Source organism: Bos mutus, chromosome 18 (assembly GCF_027580195.1).
Source record: "Bos mutus isolate GX-2022 chromosome 18, NWIPB_WYAK_1.1, whole genome shotgun sequence".
Taxonomy (NCBI): domain Eukaryota; kingdom Metazoa; phylum Chordata; class Mammalia; order Artiodactyla; family Bovidae; genus Bos; species Bos mutus.
The window spans coordinates 45,928,588-45,953,231 of NC_091634.1; the positions used below are offsets into that span (position 1 = coordinate 45,928,588).

Sequence of the window (24,644 nt, forward strand, 5' to 3'; positions counted from 1 at the left end):
TGAGGTCTTCAAATTTTGGAAAAATAAGTTTTTTTCACTTAAATAATATGGACATCTTTCAGTGTCAAACGTATTCTTCAGTAGCAGTTTAGTGGCTACATAACATTCCATTATTTAACTATCCATTCCCTATTGCTGAGCATTTAGGTTACCTACAAATCTTTACAGCTATAAAGTATGCTTCACTGGGCATCTCTGTAACTAAATCTCCCCATACCTCTGAAATTACTTCCTTTAGCTAATCTTCTAAAACAGAAGAGCTGGGTCAAAAAAAAATTAAGACATGAAGAACTGTCTATCTATTAAAATCTCACCAGAAATGTATGAATTAGGCCCTGTTTCCAGAGCCAAGCTTTCATCAGGTTTACTGGTGCTTTAGGATCTAAAATAATCACAGATTAAATAATAGGTCAAGTCAAAATGAATTTATCAGCTGGGTGGCAGCCAGAGGATAATCCACAACCACAAAACTGACAGTGAAAAGAAAATGGGAGAGAGAAAAACACAGAAGTCCAGTCTTTCACTCAGTTATTTGGAACATGCTATGCATTTTCCTACAAGAAAAAAAAAAAAAAATGACCTGGTTCTCAAGCTAGTCTGGTTCTCAAGCTAGTCTACAAAAATTCAGCTAAGCAATAATGTATGTAAATTAATTACAATACTACTGAATTTAGTCAGAGTCCTGGCTGAGTGATTTGGAAAGGGAAGAAAAAAATTTCTTCCCCTTCCCTGGCTTCAGAAGCCAACCAATGAATATATGAATAAATGAAACAAAGTCTCCTATTTCATGATGCTAATCCTGACACCAAAACCTACCACAGTAAAGAAAAAACCCACTTCAGACCAATTCCACTTTGCATAGCTCTAATTATTCAAATGCTGGTAAATCAAATCTATTCAAAGAGTAATCTACAGAGTCCCAGTGGGATTTCAGTTATGCAAAGATGGTTCAATACTTAGTTATCAATATATTTATATCATGTCTAAGGGCACTTTCCAAGAAAATGTCATTTTGTATCTGAAAAGGAATTTGTTATAATGCAACATTCACTTCTGATGAACATTTAGTAAATACAGTTACTAGCTGGGCTGGATGAAGCACAAGCTGGAATCAAGATTGCCAGGAGAAATATCAATAACCTCAGATATGCAGATGACACCACCCTAATGGCAAAAAGCAATGAGGAACTAAGAGCCTCTTGATGAAGGTGAAAGAGGAGAGTGAAAAAGCTGGCTTAAAACTCAACATTAAAAAAACTAAGATCATGGCATCTGGTCCCATCACTTCATGGCATATAGATGGGGAAAAAGTAGAAACCGTGACAGACTTTATTTTCTTTGGCTCCAAAATCACTGCAGATGCTGACTATAGCCACGAAATTAAAAGACACTTGCTCCTTGGAAGAAAAGCTATGATGAACCTAGATAGCGTATTAAAAAGCAGAGACATCACTTCGCAAATAAAGGTCTGTATAGTCAAAGCTATGGTTTCTCCAGTAGCCATTTACAGATGTGAGAGTTGGACCATAAAGAAGGCTGAGCATTCAAGAGGGAGGGAAGATATGTATACCTATGGCTGATTCATGCTGATATTTGGCAGAAACCAACACAACTCTGTAAAGCAATTATCCTTCAATTAAAAAATACATACATTAAAAAAAAAAAAAAAGTCTGAGAGCCGAAGAATTGATGCTTTTTAACTAAGGTGCTGCAGAAGACTCTTCAGAGTCCTTGAACAGCAAGGAGATCAAACTAGTCAGTCCTAAAGGAAATCAACCCTGAATATTCATTGGAAGGACTGATGCTGAAGCTGAAACTCCAATACTTTGGCCACCTGATGCGAAAAGCTGACTCACTGGAAAATATTCTAATGCTGGGAAAAATTGAGGGCAGGAAGAAAAGGGGCGACAGAGGATGAGATGGTTGGATGGCATCACCAACTCAATGGACATGAGTTTGAGCAAGCTCCGGGAGATAGTGAAGGACAGGGAAGCCTGGCGTGCTGCAATCCATGGGGTCACAAAGAACTGGACAAGACTGAGCGACTGAACCACAACAACAAAACTAAGAACAGAATCCATGTACTTTAGACAATAAATGAAAACACTGAAGGAATTTCTTCTAATATGCCAAGTAAAGATAACTTTAAAAGTCAATTCTTTCAAACTTTTAGGGAAAGAAAATTTCCATGCTACTTATTGTTGTGTTATCTTTTCTATACAGGATGCATCTTTTCTGATTATTCTTTTTAACTTCTCAAAATGTATGCTTCCTACTATGAATAAAACTTACAGTTAAACATAAAAAATGTAAAACTTACTTCAACATTTATTTCTCTGTTTACAATTGTAAGATTGAAATGGTATCTACTGACTCCCTCCATTCAAGAAGGAAAATCAACAAACTTATTTCCTCCAACTCACTCCTCTTTGCTTGGGTAACTGTCTCTACTTAGGTAAGCTTCTCTTTTTGAGGATTATGAAAGACATTTTTCATGGTTTTATGATTTTACTTGTAACAAGTATTTAGGCCTAAGGTACTAGTTTAGAAGCTCAACATGACTACTTTTACACCACAAATTATCCACCTTCAGTTCTCCACTGAGATGGTGAACAATGAGAAGTGTTTTTGTGATGGGTACATGAGTGCCGTGCATCTCTAATGCTGACACACGTCCAGCAGAAACTCTGAGTTGTAAAAAAAAAAAAACAGCTCTGCTTTGTTTTCACATTTTCTTGGTTATTTCAGTAAAGAATGGGAGCTGGCACTCTGCATTCAAGTAAACATTTTGCCTTTAATTCTCTACAAGACACATTGTATGAACCTGACAGACATTACAAACAGGACCAGTGTGGGAGGGGAGGAAGCTGAGGGCAACTTACTAGGTTACTAACAGCAAACAGTAAAACCTGCAATTTTATATCTTCAAGTCATTATACTGTATGCACCCTGCATGTCTCATAAGTCATTAGTGAAGATAAATTCTAGAGCACAGAAAAACATCACCAAGAGAACACCAACATTTCAAAACAAGACCCTTGGTGTCACCAAGTTACCTAGATGTGCTTCACATCATGCGCTAGCCCTACTGTCAAAAGAGAAAACAGGGCTGGGAAATTGTCACAACTCCATTAATGACACAAACACCTGTCCGAAACACACCAAAATGTACGGCGTTTCATCTCATGCAGATGAAATGAAAGCTCTAAAACTGCACTGTCACTTTCTCTCCCAGGTCTACACTAACAGCGCATGGGCCTTCTCCAGTCTCACAGAACAGGGCCACTGCGCTTCAAAGCAGGCGTGGCAGAGCTAGGCGTTAGAACACCATCTGAACCAAAATGGGATTTCCTAATAGTCCAGCTAGATCCAGACGGACATCAGAGCTCAAACTGGTCAGGGGACAGCCAGGGGCTAATTCAATGGGAACGCGTGCTCCCCTGCAGGCATCTTACTATGGCATTTCCAGAAAATTTTGAATTAAGAATTAAACCAAGAAATTCAACTTCAGTTTATTTCATAAAACATCGTCAACTGGAAGGCAATAGACTGTCATGAATGTAAACATGAAGTAAATTAAGAGATAAATTTAGCAACATAGCTTTATATACAGTTGTTCAAAACCTGGAAACAACCCAAATGGCCAACAACTGTTAAATGAATAAACCAATTACTGATAGATGCAGTAACATGGATGAGCTTTAAAGTAATTATGCTAAGTGAAAGAATAAAAAAAAAGGGAGCACATATTAAATCACTCCATTTATATAAAATTTTAGCCATACACATTAATAAATCCGCTAAGTAAGTCTATGAAAAAAACTAATTAAAATAGGGTTGTTTTAACCTTAATACTGCCCTAGCCTAGTTAATATAACACAAATATGCTTCATTCTAGGCCCTCTTTTAGACAAAAATGCTTTTTTTGAATTCTCAATACCAGAGAGTATGCTCCTCTGTAGATTAACGGAAAAGTATTTTTTAAGAAAAACATTTTTTAATATTAAAAATTCAGCATTCTGAAATCTAGTATGTATCACATACCTTATATGGGGCATAAACATGTGTTTTGGGACTAACACTTCTCAAAATTTCTAGCACTGCTTTAAATATAAGAGTTTTACTAGCCAGGAAAATATATCTGATGAATTCTCAAGATTCAACAATTCTTAAACCAAAATTAGTTCAGAGAATCAACCCACTGCTGAACTTAATAAACCCTGTACGTAAATTTACCAAGAGAGTCCAATAACAGAAACAAATGCAAATAAAATGATTCTGAAAATTCTGAAAGACAACTGAGTATATTTCTTACCCCAAGAGAAAGTACATAACAAATACATTAAAAAAAAAAAAAAAAAAAAACGGTATAAAATCCTCCTGGTAGATAAAAAAACTTTACTCAAAGATAGGAGAGATAAAAAGAAATTAAACTCTTTAAATAGTTTTAGTGGGAAAAAAACAAACTTTCAATGGTAAAACTGTTTTACTGTTATCCTGTCGTTATACATAATTATTTCCTTTAGAAAACAAAAGATTTGCTGTCTCTAGTACTTATTTGGAGAAGGCAATGGCACCCCACTCCAGTTCTCTTGCCTGGAAAATCCCATGGACGGAGGACCCTGGTGGGCCGCAGTCCATGGGGTCGCTGAGGGTCGGACATAACTGAGCGACTTCACTTTCACTTTTCCCTTTCATGCACTGGAGAAGGAAATGGCAACCCACTCCAGTGTTCTTGCCTGGAGAATCCCAGGGACAGGGGAGCCTGGTGGGCTGCCGCCTATGGGGTCGCACAGAGTTGGACACGACTGAAGCAACTTAGCAGCAGCAGCAGCAGTACTTATTTGGCACTTACTGCCAACTACCTCAAAACTATTTTGTTTTCCTATGCTCCTGGCAAAGAGTACATAAATACAAAGCTTATTGTCTGATTGACTATTGGTATCAAGAAACACATATTCACCAATTACAGAAAATCCTACCTTCTCCAGAATTAGGCAAAAGGCACTTTTACGCAGCACCCTCTTTTCCTTTACTTCCTAAAACCTATGACACAAGTTCAGTCTCTAAATAGTTTACATCATGAACTACTATAACAGAAAGATAATCAATGGGAAATATTTCACCAGAATTTGCTCGAGCTTCCTGAGAGACAATTAGACTGCAAGAAAAGGTGTTATTTGTGCACTCACCAGTTGTACTTTTGTTCCAGGGAAGCTCCACCATAAGTTCTAAATAATTTCTAGTCAGAGCATATTCTGGCATTGACTGAGGCATTTTTTTGAGCCTGTGGGGAAAGAATACACAGCAAACCTTTCAGGAACAGAAAAATTCTGTGAAACAGAAAACCAAGCATATCTCCCTTTCTTGGTCAGATGTATCACGCATTTTTGGCTAAACAAATCTGAAAATGTTTTTATTAGGCTGGTGCTAATGTAACTGTTAGCTTCCGTAACTTAGCTAAAGTAACTGGGGCTTCCCTGGTGGCTCAGACAGTAGAGAATCTGCCTGCAATGCAGGAGATCCCTGGGTAGGGAAGATCCCCTGGAATGCAGGAAATCCCTGGGTAGGGAAGATCCCCTGGAGAAGGGAATAGCTACTCACTCCACTTTTCTTGCCTGGAGAATTCCATGGACAAAGGATCCTGGCAGGCTACAGTCCATGGGGTCACAAAGAGTTGGACAAGACTGACAAATTTCACTTTCACTTTTCAACATAACTGTGGTTTTTGCATTGTTGAACTCTGCCATTTGATATTGGAATATATTCTTAATAAATGTGGTTATGCTATACATCATTTTAATGTGCATTTCTATGTTTTTTGCTAATGACTTATTACTTGCTGTTTATTTTAGACTGGGGAAATAATGTTAGACAAAAACCAAATTCTATGATATCTTATTCAGGTTCAAAATGGGTTTTAAAGCAGCAGAGACAAGTCACAACATCAATAACGCATATGGCTCAGAAACTGCTTAATGAATGTACAGTGCAGCGGTGGTTCAAGAAATTTTGCAAAGAAGATGAGTTGTGAAGATGAGGAGTGCAATGACTAGCTATGGGAAGGCGATAATGACCAATTAAGAGCAATCATTGAAGCTGATCATCTTACAACTACATAAGAAGTTGCCGAAGAACTCGACGTCAGCCATTCTATGGTCATTTAGCATTTGAATCAAATTGGAAAGGTAAAAAAGCTTGATAAGCAGATGCCTTCTGAGCTGACTGCAAATCAAAAAACTCATAGTTTTGAAACATGCAACAACTTCAAACCATTTCTCAGTAAGATTGTGATGTGCGATGAAAAGTGGATTTTAGATGACAACCAGGGATGACCAGCTCAGTAGTTGGACTGAGAAGCTCCAAAGCACTTTTCAAAGCCAAACTTGTACCAGAAAAAGGTCACAGTCACTGTCTGGTGGTCTGCTGCGCGTCTGATCCACTACCGCTTTCTGAATCCTGGCAAAACCACTGCATCTGAGAAGTATGCTCAGTACATCGAAGAGATGCACTGAAAACCGCAATGCCTGCAGCTGGCGCTGGTCACAGAATGGGCCCAATTCTTCTCCACAATTGCCCAACCACACAGCGCACAACCAACGCTTCCAAAGTTGAACCAATTGGGCTACAAAGTTTTGCCTCATCTGCCATATTCACCTGACCTCTCACCAACCGACTACCACTTCTTCAAGCTTCTCGATAACTTTTTGCAGGGAAAATGCTTCCAACAACCATCAAGAGGCTGAAAATGCTTTCCAAGAGTTCACTGAATCCCAAAGCACAGAGTTTAGTGCTACAGGAATAAGCAAACTTATTTCTCATTGGCAAAAATGTGTTGATTGTAATGGTTCCTATTTTGATTAATAAAGATGTGTTCTAAAACTACTATTACTTTTGCATCAACCTAATAAAAATCTAGGTAATAAAAAGATTATTTTGTTTTAAACAGATACTTGCAAACTAGCACTCTGATCCTATCCTTGAAATATGTAAGGCCTTATCAATATCTGTATCTCATAGGAAGAGTCTCAAGTCAATTACCCAGTGATTTACTTAGGTGCCTAATCATGTATAATACAATAATTACATATTGTCTTGTATCAGAGAGAAAGCTCATCAGATGTTTAATTAAAATAATGCACTTCCATAATATATGCAGTGCTTAGTAAAGTGTTCTGTACATAATAGATGTTCTGCATTTGTTAACTAATGTCAGAGTCACTGTAAAATACCTCAATGACATTTACTTATGTTCTTAACTGTGCCTCTCAGAAGTCAAATCTGTAGTTCCTGATCATACATTTAGGTTGATTACAATCCACTCATTAAAAAAATGCAATACAGTCAGAATGTTATAAGTACGGAAAGAAAAAATTGGCTTTAACCCTGAGATTATCCAGAAAATGTGATCAACTCATGTACCCTATTCTGTCAGCAAGGTTCCCCTGTACTTTATCTTGAATGAAAGCAAAAATGATTGTCCCTGCCTCCTAAAGTTAATCTAAGGACGAAAACAGTGATGTGCAAAGAACACAATGATCGCATAAACATTATTTCTAAGTAAAGTATGGCCTTAAGACTATGAAAAGGCAATAGTGACTTGTGCCTGACAGCATCCAGTAGATGGAAAAGTTACATCACTTAGTATATTCAGCACTCAAGAAAGAGAAAATGCTCAACATGGTGTTGGTTCAGGAGTATTAAGAATCAGATTCTGATGGAGGAATAAAGAAGAGAAAGCACCTCACAGATCACCGCTACAACCTGAGAATTAGGAAAGCCATAAACATAAGAAATATAAGCGATAAAGAGATAACAGTGGAAAGGTAAAATGAATAGAGTGGTCCATAACTATACTAAATATAAGGGAAAGGAGAAAGATAAAAGACTATGAAATGAGAGATCAGCTTTGTAACACAAAGTAGCAGATTCACTTCCATGAGCAACAGTTTTTAACGTTAATAAGCAAATGAAAATCCTAATGAACGAACAGCTTCTACAACCTACCTTTTTATCTCTTTGACACAGACTTTGTGGGCCTGTTCCGGCATGCTGGATGTCCGTATCTTTTTCTCCAGCATGACAATGTCATCGTTATCTTCATCCTCATCCTCGTCCGCTAGAGCACCTGGGACATGTGTAATCCTTCTCATAGGCCGTATTGCGATGACCTACAAGATAAAGCAGGAATGAAAAACCGCGTGCCCAAGTAAACTGGGGACGAAGCACCGAGCGGCAGGAGACATTTTTACGGGTAGAGTCTAAAGCTTTAGGAACTGAAGTTCAGAATGATGAGGAGGAACATGAACATATGGAGGGAGCAGAATTTAAAAAGCAGATGAAGATGAGATGGACGTGTTTCTTCCATACATGCTAACACTACCAGCATGAGAAGAAAAAATTCAAGAAATTGGCTACTAGTAATGATGAAAACATCTAAGAATTGTCTCTTCTTGGGCTACTACAGCAGCCACTATTTTCTTGATATACTTAATGACTACTCATCATTTGGCAACTGAATAAATTCCATTTTCTCCCTACAATACAAAGTTTCTTTTTAACATCATTAACCTTTCAGCTACTGCCTCTATTCTCTTCATCTGTAACAAGCAGAAAAGTCTTCAGCCTTTGAAAATGTTTTAACTTATCTATGGTTTTTTCCAATTAACTATACACTATTTCGGAGAAGGCAATGGCACCCCACTCCAGTACTCTTGCCTGGAAAATCCCATGGACGGAGGCACCTGGTAGGCTGCAGTCCAGGGGGTCGTGAAGAGTCGGACACGATAGCGACTTCACTTTCACTTTTCACTTTTATGCATTGGAGAAGGAAATGGCAACCCACTCCAGTGTTCTTGCCAGGAGAATCCCAGGGACGGGGGAGCCTGGTGGGCTGCCGTCTCTGGGGTCGCACAGAGTCGGACACAACTGAAGCGGCTTAGCAGCTTAGCAGTATACACTATTTACTTCCCTTGTGATGTTCTGCTTTTCCAACAAGAGGCACTAATCACCACTTCCTCTTCCCTTCTGGTTACTTAATAATTTGTACTTTGTACTTTGACTTTTGTCTCCAGTGTGCTGAAACTGTTCCCTGAAACCCAACAACAGTCTCCTCTGCCAAGTCAAATGGTCTTATTTAAGCTCTCCTTCTCTGTGACTCTCTGCTGCTGCTAAGTCGCTTCAGTCGTGTCCGACTCTGTGCAACCCCATAGACGGCAGCCCACCAGGCTCCCCCGTCCCTGGGATTCTTCAGGCAAGAACACTGGAATGGGTTGCCATTTCCTTCTCCAATGCATGAAAGTGGAAAGTGAAAGTGAAGTCGCTCAGTCGTGTCCAACTCTTAGCGACCCCATGGACTGCAACCTACCAGGCTCCTCCGTCCGTGGAATTTTCCAGGCAAGAGTACTGGAATGGGGTGCCATTGCCTTCTCCACTCTACCATGTTTTAAAAACCACCTACTCTTTTGAAATTCTCAACTCATTAACACCATGAATCAACTCTAGCTGTTCCGGGAGCAAAATGATATACTGGCATTTAACTTAAAGGCCTTAGAGTTTATTTAACTTATGAAATTACCTATTTAATACAGTCAAATATAAAAGTTAAAAACATCAAACAGCAAAAATATAATTTTATAAAAACAGAAATATTAAACTAAGACTAACAGTTTGCACAAATGAAAATTGAAACGTTTATAAATTAAAACAAAAAAAGTCAAGTCAAAAACTTAAAACAGTACGAAATAATTTTTAAAAAGCCAAAGTATGGCACAACACATTCAGTCAGTCCTTTTAGAAAATAATTTTGTGGTATGCTCTTAATAAATACTGTATGCAGTGGGAAAAAAAATCATACTCAAAGACAGTCGTCATGGTTATTTGTTAATTTTTAATATATTGAAAACATCACACACACAGAAAAAGAAATGGCTTAGTAAACTATCCCTTTCAATGAGTATCAAAATGAAACATGAGAAAATGTCTACATGCTTCAAAGGAAAAAAAAAAGTCCAAACATGGAGAAGGGGCAGAGGGAAACAAACTAGAATTCAAAATTTTATCAGTAACTTGGGTGAAAGAGACAACGAACTTGTTTCTTCTTTGTTCCTTTCTTTATTCCCCCAATTTTTTTCTTAAAAAAAAAAAAGAAAACAACTGAACCTTACCTCACACAGAAACAACTAAAGAACCTAAAGAAATGGGTTAAAAGGAGGATTTACCCGCTTATCATCATCTTGCTTGTGTTTTCTGGTTTTCTGAAGCAATTTCAGGCCTTCGATTTGTCTGACAAGCAGCGGTATGGTCATCTTGAACCGTTCCTCCAGACTCACAGCATCTAAAATCTGAAACGTTACAGCATCTCTCTCTCAGAAATACATGCTCCAGAAATAAGGCAGTCAAGACTCATGACTTAAACTGCTAAGTAAAAAAGATAACACCTCTCAATATTCACAGCTACACTATGGCTAACACAACCAAATTATCAGCAAGGTCATCTGACATAAATACCAGAATCCGAAAACAAAGATAAGAATAACAGTATCTTGAGTTTCTATTTAAAAGATGAAGCCAAGACATTGTTCCAAGAGCAAGAACAAAACACATTTTATGTCAAGTCTTTCCCGGGAATTATCCTCTGAAAGCCCAGATGTGTCTATGTAGGAGTCTAAACAAATTATAGGTTCAAAAAATTTAACATTTTACATACACAAGAGCCTAGGAACATTTTAACCAACCTCCAAGAATGATTTGAGTGAGTAATGCTCTCTGGTTCCTCAGTAAAATGCCCTTGCTAAGCCCAAGCTAGGTCAGTCGGGAGAACTCCTGCATTCTCTGCTCCTACCAGCTAAACCGAATTCTTGTGTTTAAACACAACCTATCTGCATTAGTCGCATTGGCTAGTATAATTGTTAGACTTAAGCATTAAATAAACTGACGAAATAAGGAAGGTAGTTTAATGTTCTCGGAAGAGTCAATAAAACAGATCGCTTAAAAATAGTACAAAAATAAGTGTACAGGAAAACTGTTATAGTTTGGAGAATGTGAAGTCGCTCAGTCATGTCTGACTCTTTGCAACCCCATGGACTGTAGCCCACCAGGCTCCTCCATCCATGGGATTGTCCAGGCAAGAGTACTGGAGTGGGTGGCCATTTCCTTCTCCAATAGTTTGGAGAAAAGACATTCAAATCTAAGAATCCACATTTGGATTATTTTTCAAGTGTCTTTTAAACTCATTTCACTTTAAACAAATAGAAGTTGAAAACCATAAAAAAAAAATCATAGATAACACATCATAGCTGTGGTTTCTGTAAGAAACACGAAGAATTCTAACAATGCAGACTTATTATATACAAGGGAAAGGTCACAGCTCCACATTTTTAAAAAGTCATTCTCACTTAAACTTTTTCCTAAGTTAACAAACTACCAGTACTGATAATGCAAAGGCAAGAACTGTCTGGGTACACAAAAATGTAAAGCAATCACTTTAAAGTCAATTTAAGTGTAAATGTATCTTAACTACTTCTGTGGGTCTCCAGTATCTCTTACCTGAAAGTCAAAACTTACTACCTAGATCTGAATAAGAAGTGACAAAGCAGCGTGGCATTCCGGAGGGGAACACTGACCTGGAGCTTCTCTTTGTTGCTTGTTCGGATAATTGATGTCAGAATGTCTGGTAAAGCTTCCCTTGGAAGACTATCTAAAAGACGTCTCAATTTAGCAACTGCAGGGACAGACATATCCAACATTTCAACCAACTACAAAGGGAGAAAAAAAAGTCCTTTTTAATAAAATTGGGCATTATTTGTGATTTTAAAAAATCAAATTGTCATACAGGTTTAAGTTTGGGTCACAAAGAAAGTCCTTGCTTCCGAACAATCACTGATTATTAGGGTCCAGGCATTTTTACAGGACTCAAAGGAAAAGAGAAGTATAGTTAAAATGTCGATTGGAATGAAAAGCAAAAATGGCTCAAAAGTGGGTAATAATAATGTTTATAAAAGTGTTTGTAAATCAGTGATTTTATTTTAAAAAAGTAAAATTTATAGAAAAGTTACAGTAGTATAAAGAAACTCCTTCCCCTAATAAACTCCCCCTAAATTCATCATCGGTTAACACTTTGCCACATCTGCTTTCTCTCTCCCCAACTCTACACACACACACACAACACACAAATATTGCTAAACATGTCAGAATAAACTGCAGACATCATGACCTTGTTCTTAAGAATAAGGATACGTATTCTCTTACAGAGTGTAATTATCAAATTCTGGAAATTTAACATGGCTGATTATGTTAACCAGTCAGTAGCTGAAATACTGTTTTTAGTAGAACACAGGATTAGTTAAAATTTGAGCACTGACTGAATGACTTAAAAAAAAAAAAAAAAACGAGTTCCAGGGTATAGCCTGGAGTTAAGACAGATCAAGCTCCAGGCAAACTTTCGGTAACTGTGATATTCAGTGGGGCTGTTGATAAAGCTCCCCTTGCCTTTTGCACGATGGTGGTGTAACTGTGGTGATGTTATAAAAATTCCTTGAATGTCATTATAAAATCTTAACATATTTAAAACTTTCTGTTGATTTAAAGTGGGGAGAAGTAAAGTATAAAGAAAGAAGCTATGATGCTATGTCCAAGAGAGGAACTGAGACTCAGGGATGATCGCTCAGGAAAAGGAAGATAAATTCTACTTTCCCCTTAATCGCCTCATTCCTAAATAGCATATTCACTTACTCTGGTTCTCAAACTGAAGCTTCTCTCTTCAAGTAGGTTTTTCCTTTCAGTTCTGAGAGTGGATGTAGTTCAAAATTCTCTATGTTCCTGTTGTTCACCACACTAGAAATGTGTCCCTTCAAATGCCACATCAAGTACAAACACCACAGGCTATGAACACCTGCCCTACACACTTTCAATAGTCAATAGAGTTTATAATCAAGGCCTTTAGACACTGCCTGTCCCACACAGTTTCAGCTTAGTCACTGGGTTACATCAATAGAACACACAAGACTACATTTTGTAATATACTTCAGTAAGATCTGAAGTGAATAAAAGCATAAAAGCATATGCTTTGGGGGTGAGGGGAGAAGCTTTCTGCTCAATCGAGAATTAAAACTCAAACCTAGAATTAAGGAGTCCAATGTTTAATGTACACCTAATGTGTGCATCCCTCCCAGAATTCTAGAGGATCGAGGTTTCAACCACATGTGAAACCATGGACTTTATCTTCCACACCAGCCACAGTGTGATCCTGACTTCTGAACCAACGTGACATATAGTGTGCTGCCTAGATCTTCTAGTGACAAACAGCTTCTGTTCAATATTTTAACATTTAAGATTATTTAGGTTTAATAACTATCTGGTGTGGAGACACTGAAAGTTACAAGGAAAGCTCCAGAAACACTCTTTGGAAAAATTTTAGAAAGCGTTGGCTAGCATGTCCTAGAAAAATTGAGATATAAGCCCAGACAAAAGCAATTTGAAATCAATATATCACTAAATCTTCTAAGCACATACTGCCTGAACACTTCACCACTCAACAAATTTATCACATCTTATGGTAACAAAGAAACCAAAGAAAACAGAATTTTAAGGAAACACTAAAAGCAACTCACTTGTACCGCATATTTGTAAAACTGTTCGGATAGCTCTCCGAGCTCCTCCCTAGTCTTACAGGTATTAGGGAACTCCTCCAGCCGGTCCAACTGTTCCACCTCGGCAACAGGATACGGCTTCTCTTTCACAACCTGTATGATCTGGAAGCGGCACAGGCCTGTTATCAGCAAAGTATAGTGGGGCTTGGGCCAGTTACTGCCCACAACCTGGACTGCCAGTGCAGCTGTCCCAATCCTGAAAAACACACAGAACAGCAGCGTTACAAATGCTCGGTATGCAGGGCAGAAACTCACCTCAAAAGGTTTGCCTTTTCTGAGAAATTCATCAAAAAGCAAAGAACATCTAAAGTGCAAATGAATTACTTCTCTATTTCATTCAGCATCCAGTGCACTGTCTGTTGGGCTTTCCTGGTGGCTCAGTGGTAAAGAATCCGCCTACCAATGAGGGGGGCTTCCCTTGTGGCTCAACTTGTAAAGATTCTGCCTGCAATGTGGGAGACCTGGGTTCGATCCCTGGGTTGGGAAGATCCCCTGGAGAAGGGAAAGGCTACCCACTCCAGTATTCTGGCCTGGAGAATTCCATGGACTGTATAGTCCATGGGGTCACAAAGAGTCAGATATGACTGAGCGACTTTCACTTCTTTTCACCAATGAAGGAGATTTGGGTTCAATCCTTGGGTCTAGAAGATCCACTGAAAAAGGAAATGGCAACCCACTCCAGTATTCTTGCCTGGGAAATCCCATGGACAGAGGAGCCTGGCAGGACTACAGTACATGGGGTCACAAAAAGTCAGACATGACTAAACAGTAACAACAGCACGGTCTGTTAAGTCCCTACCACCTGCTATGGTGCCATCTCATTCTAATTAGATGTTTTAAGAATTAGGTAGAAATTCCTAAGCATTTGGATTATTTAAACATAAAAACGTAAAAGCTGTTGAGATTTACATAGTTTAAATTAATTTTGCCAGCTGGGAATGAGGTAATCTTTCACAAGAATATACACTAGCATTATGAAGTCGCAAAGAGTTGGACACTACTGAGTGCGCGCGCGCACACGCACACGCACGCACACACACACACACACACACACACACACACACACACTCTGCTGCTGCTGCTGCTGCTAAGTCGCTTCAGTCGTGTCCGACTCTGTGCAATCCCATAGACGGCAGCCCACCAGGCCTCCCCGTCCCTGGGATTCTCCAGGCAAGAACACTGGAGTGGGTTGCCATTTCCTTTTCCAATGCATGAAAGTGAAAAGTGAAAGCGAAGTCTCTCAGTCGTGCCCGACTCTTAGCGACCCCATGGACTGCAGCCTACCAGGCTCCTCTGTCCATGGGATTTTCCAGGCGAGAGTACTGGAGTGGGGTGCCGTTGCCTTCTCCGCGCACACACACTCTAAGCAGATTTAAATACAAACAGTATGACATAAACCAACCAATCCCTGTTCCAACCAGTTTTTCTTCTAACACCAAACCAGGTTTTTTATGTAATCTGTCTATAAAACTGCCATCAAATCTGGGAATTAACATGTATGCCCTTGAACTCTGAATTTCTAAATGTGGGGCTAAATATCAGAGGCCACACTTATTAGTGGTCTGAGGAGACTTAGTCAAATACCTAGACCTCAGGAAAGTGTAAACCTAGTTCTGAGTGGTAATCACCACACCTAACACTTGATAGAAAGTTACAAGCCTCAGCCTTAGAAAGTCATTTAAGCCTCAGCTCCTTATCATTCAATTCTGACCAAGTTGCATATAAACGAATCCACAGGAAGGAAGCCTCATCCAAACTAAGCTGCAGTAATACAAAGCAGAAAGATCAAGATTCAGAGGTGACTTCCAGATGCCATCTACAGCTAGATTTTCTCCCCTGAGCCACAGGCTAGGTTGTAACTTCAGAAAAGAAACTAAAACCAAAGTGCTCAGCGCTTTCAACACTGGACAATGGTGACACAGGAATATTAAACTCACCCATCTCAAACATACTAATGGCATAGACAACGTGCGCATACTTTAGTGAGATTGCTCATTTCCAACTGCAGTTCATTCTTGATTCCTTCCTTGTAAATGATGCATTCTGTATATAACCTGTAACCTTTGGCTTCCCACCGCCACTCCACTCAGTTTATTCTGAGTTATGCAGATATTTCCTTACCATCCTTGCAAGCATACCACGTGGACAGGGGATAAAACTTGATTTTAATAATAAGTGAAACCAAACAATCAGGAAAATAATTTGGTGGGGAGAAAAAAACATCACGTACTTCAAAAACCTGATTTTGTGTTGCAGCTGCTTTTCTTCAGTCACTAATCAAACAGTAGGTTCTATCTCCCATTCGCTGAAAACCTGCCTAACTCCCTGAGCGAGTTAGCTGGACCTAAACTAGAGACTAATGAAGACTGTAGTTCACGGCAGATGACAACCACAAAAGCTTATATAATGCAGAATGTTTACAGTTCTATTTATAAGAAACACTGACAGATAACAAACTGGATTCCCAGCCTCAGGGGTTAACAGACTAGAAACTAAAGAGAAACCAGAGGGAGATAAGACAAATCCAAAACTCTAGATTAGAAAATAAATTTAATTATTTGGGCTATGTCACTGATTAAAGGTGACATAAAAATGAGTCTTCTCACAAAGCAAATAAAAGTTTTGCTAACTGTAAAAGGAGATGTTCCAAACAGTAAAGTGATTAAGTGGAAAAAATATACAGGGGTTTTCAATGTGAATTATTTCTTACTTTAAATCACTTGTAGTTGACAACAGACCTAAACAAAAACCAAAAGGGTACATAAAAAGAATGCACCCTTTTTAAAGAAGAAACATGATGTGCAAAATAATTAGATGGCTAGAAAGAGACTATTCAGTGAAAGACATTTGGGGTAAAAGCTCTGGGAAGAAGGATGACATTTATGTTATTTAAGATTTTTTTTTTAATGTGGACCATTTTTAAAGTCGTTATTGAATTTGTTACAATATTGCTTCTATTGTTTACGTTCCAGTTTTTTTGGCCGGGAGGCCTGACCAGAGATCCAACCGGATTCCCCTCTAGGCACTGGAAGGCAAAGTCTTAACCACTTGACTTCCAGGTAGGCCCCTAATGCTATTTTAGACAAGCTGTATTGTATGTTGGGCTCTAGGTTTTACATATAAAAATAGGTATTGAATAAACAAAATGTTCAATTAAAACTTTCCTTCTATGATCGAACTATGATACATAAGGCTTGTATCAACTTAGTCATCTTTCTAAATAATCTACTTCTATTACTATGAGCTTTATTGTCGTTTAAACGCAAAGTTAGTTAAGTTGCTCAGTCGTGTCCCACTCTTTGCGACCCCATGGACTGTAGCCCACCAGGCTCCTCCGTCCATGGGATTTTCCAGGCAAGAATACTGGAATGGGTTGCCATTTCCTTCTCCAGGGGATCTTCCCAACCCAGGGATCGAACTCAGGTCTCCCGCATTAGAGGAAGACACTCATGTCCAACTCTTTTGCAACCCTATGAACTATAGCCTGCCAGGCTCCTCTGCCCATGGGATTTCCCAGGCAAAAATACTGGAATGGGTTGCCATTTCCTTCTGCAGGGAATCTTCTGGACCCAGGGACTGAGCCCACCTCTCTGGCATCGGCAGGTGGATTCTTTACCACTGAGCCACCTGGGAAGCCCAAGCCCTTTTTTGCTGTTGGTCAGTCGTCAAGTTGTGTCCAATTCTTTGTGACCACATGGACTGCAGCACACCAGCTTTCCCTGTTCTTCCTCATCTCCCAGAGTTTGCTCAAACTCATGTCCACGAAGTTGGTGATGCTATCTAGCTATCTCATCTTCAGCAGCCCCCTTCTCCTGCCTTCGACCTTTCCTGACATCAGGATCTTTTTCAGTGAGTTGTTTCTTTGCATCAGGTGGCCAAATTATGGGAGTCTCAGCTTCAGCATCAGTCCTTCCAATGAATATTCAGGGTTAATTTCCTTTAGGATTGACTGATTTGATCTCCTTGTTGTCCAAGCATCTCAAGAATCTTCTCCAGCACCACAATTAAAAAGCATCAGTTCTTTGGTACTCAGCCTTCTTTATGGTCCAACTCTTACATCTGTAATGACTACTGGAAAAAAACATAGCTTCGACTATACAGACCTTTGTTGACAAACTGATGTCTCTGCTTTTTAATGTGCTGTCTAGGTTTGTCACAGCTTTCCTTCCAAGTAGCAAGCGTCTTTTAATTTCACGGCTGTAGTCACCATCTGCAGTGATTTCGGAGCCCAAGAAAATGAAATTTGTTGCTGTTCCACTTTGTCCCCTTCTATTTGTTATGAAATGATAGGACCAGATGCCAAGATCTTCATTTTTTTAATGCTGAGTTTTAAGCCAGCCTTTTCACTCTCCTCTATCACCCTTAAGAGGCCTTTTAGTTCCTCTTTGCCTTCTGCCATTAGAGTGGTATAATCTACATATCTGAGGTTATTGATACTTCCTCTGGCAATCTTGATTCCAGCTTGTGAGTCATCCAGCCCAACATTTTACATGACGTACTCTGCACAGAAGTTAAATATGCAGGGTGACAACATACAGGCTTGAGGCACTCCTTACCCAATTTGGAAACAAGTCCATTGTTTGATGTCCGGTTTTGTTATTTCCTGACCTGCATATAGGTTTCTCAGGAAACAAGTAAGGTGGTTTGATACTCTGATCTCTTTTAAGAATTGACCAGTTTGTTGTGATCCACACAGTCAAAGGCTTTAGCATAATCAATAAAGCAGTAGATGTTTTTCTGAAATTCCCTTGCTTTGTCTATGAACCAATGGATGTTAGCGATTTGATCTCTGGTTCCTCTGCCTTTTCTAAACCCAGCTTGTACACCTGCAAGTTCTCGGTTCACATAGTACTGAAGCCTAGCTTGAAGGATTTTGAGCATAACCTTGCTAGAATATGAAGATAAGGATAGCTGTGGTCTATTTGCCAACCACTTGCTTTTTTCTTTTCTTTTGTTTAACTTAATTTACTTGGTCAGGCCTAAAAGTTGGCTTAAAACTCAACATTCAGAAAATGAAGATCATGGCATCTGGTCCCATCACTTCATGGGAAATAGGTGGGGAAACAGTGGAAACAGTGGATGACTTTATTTTTGGGGGCTCCAAGATCACTGAAGATGGTGACTGCAGCCATGAAATTAAATGATGCTTACTCCTTGGAAGAAAAGTTATGACCAACCTACATAGCATATTGAAAAGCAGAGACATTACTTCGCCAACAAAGGTCCGTCTAGTCAAGGCTATGGTTTTTCCAGTGGTCATGTATGGATGTGAGAGTTGGACTGTGAAGAAAGCTGAGCGTCAAAGAATTGATGCTTTTCCATTCTGAAGATCAGCCCTGGGATTTCTTTGGAAGGAATGATGCTAAAGCTGAAACTCCAGTACTTTGGCCACCTCATGCGAAGAGTTGACTCACTGGAAAAGACTCTGATGCTGGGAGAGATTGGGGGCAGGAGGAGAAGGGGACGACAGAGGATGAGATGGCTGGATGGCATCACTGACTCAATGGACGTGAGTCTGGGTGAACTCCGGGAGTTGGTGATGGACAGGGAGGCCTGGAGTGCTGCAATTCAGGGGGTTGCAAAGAGTCGGACACGACTGAGCGACTGCACTGAACTGAACTTGGCTTGTGGGATCTTACTTCTCCAACCAGAGATTGAATCTTGGGCTTCCCTTATGGCTCAGCTGGTCAAGAATCCACCTGCAATGCGAGAGACCTGAGTTCAGTCCCTGGGTTGGGAAGATCCCCTGGAGAAGGGAAAGGCTACCCACTCCAGTATTCTGGCCTAGGGAATTCCATGAACTGTATAGTCCTTGGGGTCACGAACAGTCGGACATGACTAAGTGACTTTCACATCACTTCACTTCACTTCACTTCAGAGATGAAGTATCCCAAAATGAAGAGGGACTGAGCAATCAGTATTATGAAGAAAGGAAATGCTACTCATTTAAAACAAAGACTAGAAGACTGGGAGAAGACTGCAGAGCCATCTCGAAATGTCTGAAGACACTGTGCAGGGAATGTTAAATTACTGTCCATTTTCATTAAGAAAACAATGAGCTTCTGAGGAGTCACTAAAAAGACAGTCCAATGAAGCAGGGTGGCCTGCGGTGGCAGGAGAGCCAAGTTCCACACTGGGGCTAATCAAAAGTAGGCAACATGCCTACACACCAACATGCAAAAAAGGGACTGTACTGTTCAACATGGTTGAGGAAGTGGTTCAGCTAAGTCAACATCTGACCCTGGCACTTTAGGACAAAGAGTCTGGGCAAACAAATGATCACCGCTGTTCCTTGAAGACTGAGGCACCGTCACCTGGATGGTCTAAAGGCAGCAAGAGACAGGAGCAAAGCCCTCGCTGTGCCTCTGGGGTCCTCCTACAATCTGAAACAGCAGGTAACTGCGGAAGGGCAGATTTGCGCATTGAAACAGAACAACGTTGTAAGTAACTCAATACTTGTAATATTAAAGCTCTTTTAATTTTTAAAATAAGAGCATTTAAGGCTCAATTGGGGAAAAAAAGACACTGGAACCTAATATTAAGGAACACAGTCTACATAAATTTTTCAAGTAGCAAATAATATTTCTAGGTTAATGAGATGGTCTAGGATTCAGATGTAATGCTGAAATTCCATCAAGAATTTTCAATGTCGGTTTTCTAAATTAAATGATTAAACTTTAGCATTGCTACTCATTTAAAACAAAGGCCAAAATAAGAACAGCAAGAACCACGTTACACCTCATCTGATTATTAGTGGATAACTTCCAAGGAGGATAATTCAGATAGAATCATACCAACAAATAGTCACTCAAAACTGAAACACGACTAACTCTACTTTCAAAATTCACAGTGTATCCATGAGTAATCAAAAATATCTTTGCATGAGCACACTGGCCTCAACTAGCAATTAAGGACCTGTGCACAGAAAGCAAAAAATTATGGGACTACACAGAGGCTTAAGGAGTGGGGTCATGTGTAGGAAAACCAGAATCCAACACAGTTTATCACAGTTTACTGAAACTTGAAATCTGTCAGGGGACTTCCCTGGTGGCCCAGGGGTCAAGACTCTGCCCTTCCAATACAGGGAGCGTGGGTTTGATCCCTGGTCAGGGAACCAAGATCCCACATGCGGCCAAAAAATACATAAATAAATAGAACTGTGCGGAAAGCGAATCTCTGTTTTTAAAAAGGTATCCAATTTTACTCAAGCAAAGCAAAGCAGATCAGATGGAAACCAAAATGTTTTCCATGCTTGAGAAAGGCGAGGCTTAAGGTGGCCCAACAAAGGATTGCTCTGTTTTTGTTGTTTTGTTTTAGGAGGGGAGGGGAGCTGAGGGGAGGGGAACCACATCTCTGAGAATTTGAGTAAAGCCATGGTCTCCTTTAAAAAATGTATATAATGAAAAGAATTTGGACAAAAACAAGACATTCCTAACCCTCTCAAAATCCATTAAGTACACCTAATTTTAAAAGAGGTAACTGTAGATGAAAGAGGAAGGGCTCTAAACCTTAAACATCTCAAGAAGAGTTAAGGACAGGAGGCAAGAGCTTGGGAGGCTTGGTGATAACAGCATCTGTTGACAGCATAGTATATACCAGCTCTGTCCAGTAGAAATATAATGCCAACCACCTATGTAATTTGAGTAGCCACATTAGAAGAAACAGATGAAATGCTAATATTTTACTTAACTCCTAATATCCAAAATACTACCATTTCAACACTTAATCTCTATAAAATTAATCAACAAAACACTTTTCATACTAAATTTTCAAAATGTAGTGTGTAGTGTACACTTATAGTACATTTAGGATGACCAACCATCCTGGTTCATCTGAACGAAGGGGTTTCCTGGGACACAAAAGTTTCAGTGCTAAAACCAGGACGGTCCCTGGCAACCCGGACAACTGGTCATTCTAGGATCTCAATTTGGACAAGCCACATTTCAAGCTATGCAGCTACCCACGGACAGTACTAGACCGTGTAAGCATTTATCCAGGCCAGCACAAAAAAGACCACATGTGTGATCTCACTTCTTCATCACACACCTAAGAGGCAGATGCTGTTAGTTTTCAAATTACAGATGAAGAATGAAATAAGCACAGGTTCCACCTGTCACCCAAAGTCACACAACTAGACAACTAGGGTCACGGTGTAGGGGAATCGGTGAGCTTGGGGTGTAGGTGGTGAGCTTGGGGTGTAGGTGGTGTAGCTTGGGGCCTAAGAGATGTTGAGATATAAGAATAGAAGGGGAGACAAGGGGAAACGTGAACAGGGAAGGCCCTTTAGGAAGGAAAACAGAAGAACCGAGGGGACGAGAGAAGGCGGGGGTTGGAGGGTGGGGAAAAGACAGGGAGGAAGAACAGATGGCTTCTTCAATAAAGAAACGGTGCAATATAGGCTGGGACGGGGGGAGAGAAAACGTGACGGAGCAAGTATCTCAGTCAAGAGGACAAAAGAACTGGGAAGAAGGAACAGAAAGAAGGGCGTAGGGACAGGGAAGAAAGGAAAGAAAAGAGCCGGGCGGGGAAGGTTAGGCGCACTCTTAGGAGCCTGAAGATCCAGGGGGCGGGAGGGAAATTCACAACAGATGGTGAGCAGCTAACTGTGCAGTTTTCACGACTCCGTGGGTCAAATCGTTTAACGGTCACGAGGCACTGCTGTCACCGCCTGTCTGGCACGGGAGTCGTCTGAAGAGGCGGGGGCCCCCTGCGCCCCGCGCCCCGAGGCCGGGCCGGTCCAGGAAGGACGCCGCGCCGCCGCCGCCGCCGGGCCGTCCGGCCTACCTGTGCAGCGGCGGCAGGTCCTGCGCGTCGCTGGCCGGGTCGGGCGTGTTGGGGATGACGCCCAAGATGGTGCTCTGCAGCGACGTGCCCTTGAGCAGGCGGCTCCGCACCAGCTGCAGGTTGCGGGCCGAGTCCACGCTGGTGCGCATGGTGGAGCCGGGCAGCAACACGCCCTCGTGCGTGAGCAGCAGCGGGAGGCGGCTGGGGATCTGGATGGGGCTCACGGACGACATGGCGACACCCCTCCGCGCCGGGAGAGTCCCCAAGAGCCCGATGCCCGGCTTCGCGCGGCCTCCTCGGCGGCGACCCAGGCTCTGACTCGGGCGCGCTGCCGCTTCCGGTCCCACGCGCCCGCTCACCCGCCCCCAGCCTCCGCCGCCGCCGCCGCCCGGCGCCGTACACACGCGAAGAGAAGCGCACTCCGCCCGCCGATGACCCCCGCCTCCCCGCCCTCTGTTTTCTCTGGAGTTTCATTCATAGCTGAGCTGTGTGCCCACCAATGGTCCGTGTGAATATTATCCACTTGAAATGTTTGTACCTTTCTATTCGAATTGATTTTAGATGTACAAAAATATACTAGGGAGTTTCCATGTACCTTTCACCCAGCTTCCCGTGTAACCATCTTACACAATCATGATTCGACTCTAAAAACCAAGAAACTAATATTACTGTTACCTAATTTATGAATCTCCACAAATTTTTCCGGTTTTCTCACGTGTCCTTTTTTCTGGTCCAGGATCCCACTTTTTATTTAGATAAAATATCACCTCAATCTTTTTTCTTTTTTCCTTCAAAGCTTTGGTCTCTTGTTTTGTAGAATGTCGCTCTCTTAGGGTTTATCTGATGTTTTCTCAAGATCACATTATACATTTTTGGCAGGAAGACCACAGAAGCGATGTGCCTTAGTGATACATTGACGGTGAAACATCTTACCAATGATGATTTCAACAGTGATTAGGTTCCCCACTTTAAGGTACTATTTATCTCATTATAAGTAAGAGTCTGTAGGGAGTTAAGTCTACATTTATCAACTGGAATCTGTAAGAAAAAACTGCCCCATCTCCTTCATTTATTTACGTATTCTATTATTTTTTATGTTAATATGAACTCAAATATTCAATGTTTTATGGGTTATCATGCAATGATATCATGTATTTCGTTGCTCAAATTTTTTCACATTTGGCCTTTGGGAGCTCCTTCACCCCTGTGAGGAAGGTAGCACTATCTCCTTTTTATAAATGAGTAATTGAGATTCAAAAAGGGTAAACAGTTTAGTTATTCATGATTACAAGGCTATTAAATAGCAGTAGGGGAATTGAATTTGACTTGGTTTTGGCTGTAGGTTGCAGAGGGAAATTTTTCCCCAAATAAGAAGTTCAGCAAGGTTCTCAGAATCCAGGAGGGAATTGAAAGTCAAGTCAACATGCGTTTCTTGAGGGCCTGCTAGGTACAAGTTCCTTAAGCACCACTTGGCCAGAGGGACAGACCCACAGGTGGGTGAGTCTGATCCAGGAATTATTTGTTTCTGTATGTGAAGTAGGTAAGAGAAAAGAGAAGACAGGTGTCCTAGCCGCTGTGCTGGAGACAGAAATTTGGGAACTCAGAGTCTCCTACCTAAAGCTCTTTCTCTGTCGTGATCCCACCTTTTATTCATTCACCAAACAACTATTTTCTGAATGCCTACTATGTAATGGATGTTACTTTAGATGCTGGGGATACATCAGTGAACACAACAGACAAGCTTCCTGCTTTCATGGAGCTAACATTCTGGGAGAAGAAACAGAAAATAAGTAAGGAAAATCCTTCTGGATGGTGATATGCCCTTCAGATGGCCAGAGCAGGCCTCACTGAAGAGTTGAGCTTTGTTTGAATGGAGCCCTGAACTGCAGCCACACAGAGGTTGTGGGGTGGCTGCCAAGGGAGTGCTATTCCAGGCAGAAGGAGTGGTGATGGCAAAGGTTTTCTGACTGGGATGGATTTAGAATGTTTGTGGAGCATGCTCCTGTGATTTGCTGAGTTGGAGCCTGGTGAGGGAAGCAGGAGAGAAGTGGGTGGGGTGGGGTGGGGTGTAGAGAGCTCAGTAAGGAGTAAGGAGTGGGGGTCAGGAATCTGCTGAGGAATTTGGGTCTTACTCTGAGCTTGGGGAATACTTTTTCAGATTTAACGTTTTCAAAAGGTCATGTTAACTGCTGTGTGGAGAATGGAACACAA

General features: G+C 40.7%; 1 protein-coding gene across 1 annotated transcript in view; it reads right to left on the bottom strand.

The window, feature by feature from the left end:
- LONP2 (lon peptidase 2, peroxisomal) overlaps nt 1-22,759 on the bottom strand; it is an 84,574-nt gene extending 61,815 nt beyond the window's left edge. The window contains exons 1-6 of the mRNA XM_070388468.1: nt 22,434-22,759; nt 13,611-13,845; nt 11,625-11,756; nt 10,221-10,343; nt 8,008-8,171; nt 5,193-5,287 (exon numbers count right to left, since the gene is read on the bottom strand). Of these exons, the coding sequence (XP_070244569.1) occupies nt 5,193-5,287; nt 8,008-8,171; nt 10,221-10,343; nt 11,625-11,756; nt 13,611-13,845; nt 22,434-22,666 (982 nt within the window). The 5' untranslated portion in view covers nt 22,667-22,759. The remainder of the gene's footprint in view (nt 1-5,192; nt 5,288-8,007; nt 8,172-10,220; nt 10,344-11,624; nt 11,757-13,610; nt 13,846-22,433) is intronic.
- Nucleotides 22,760-24,644: the final 1,885 nt, after the last annotated feature.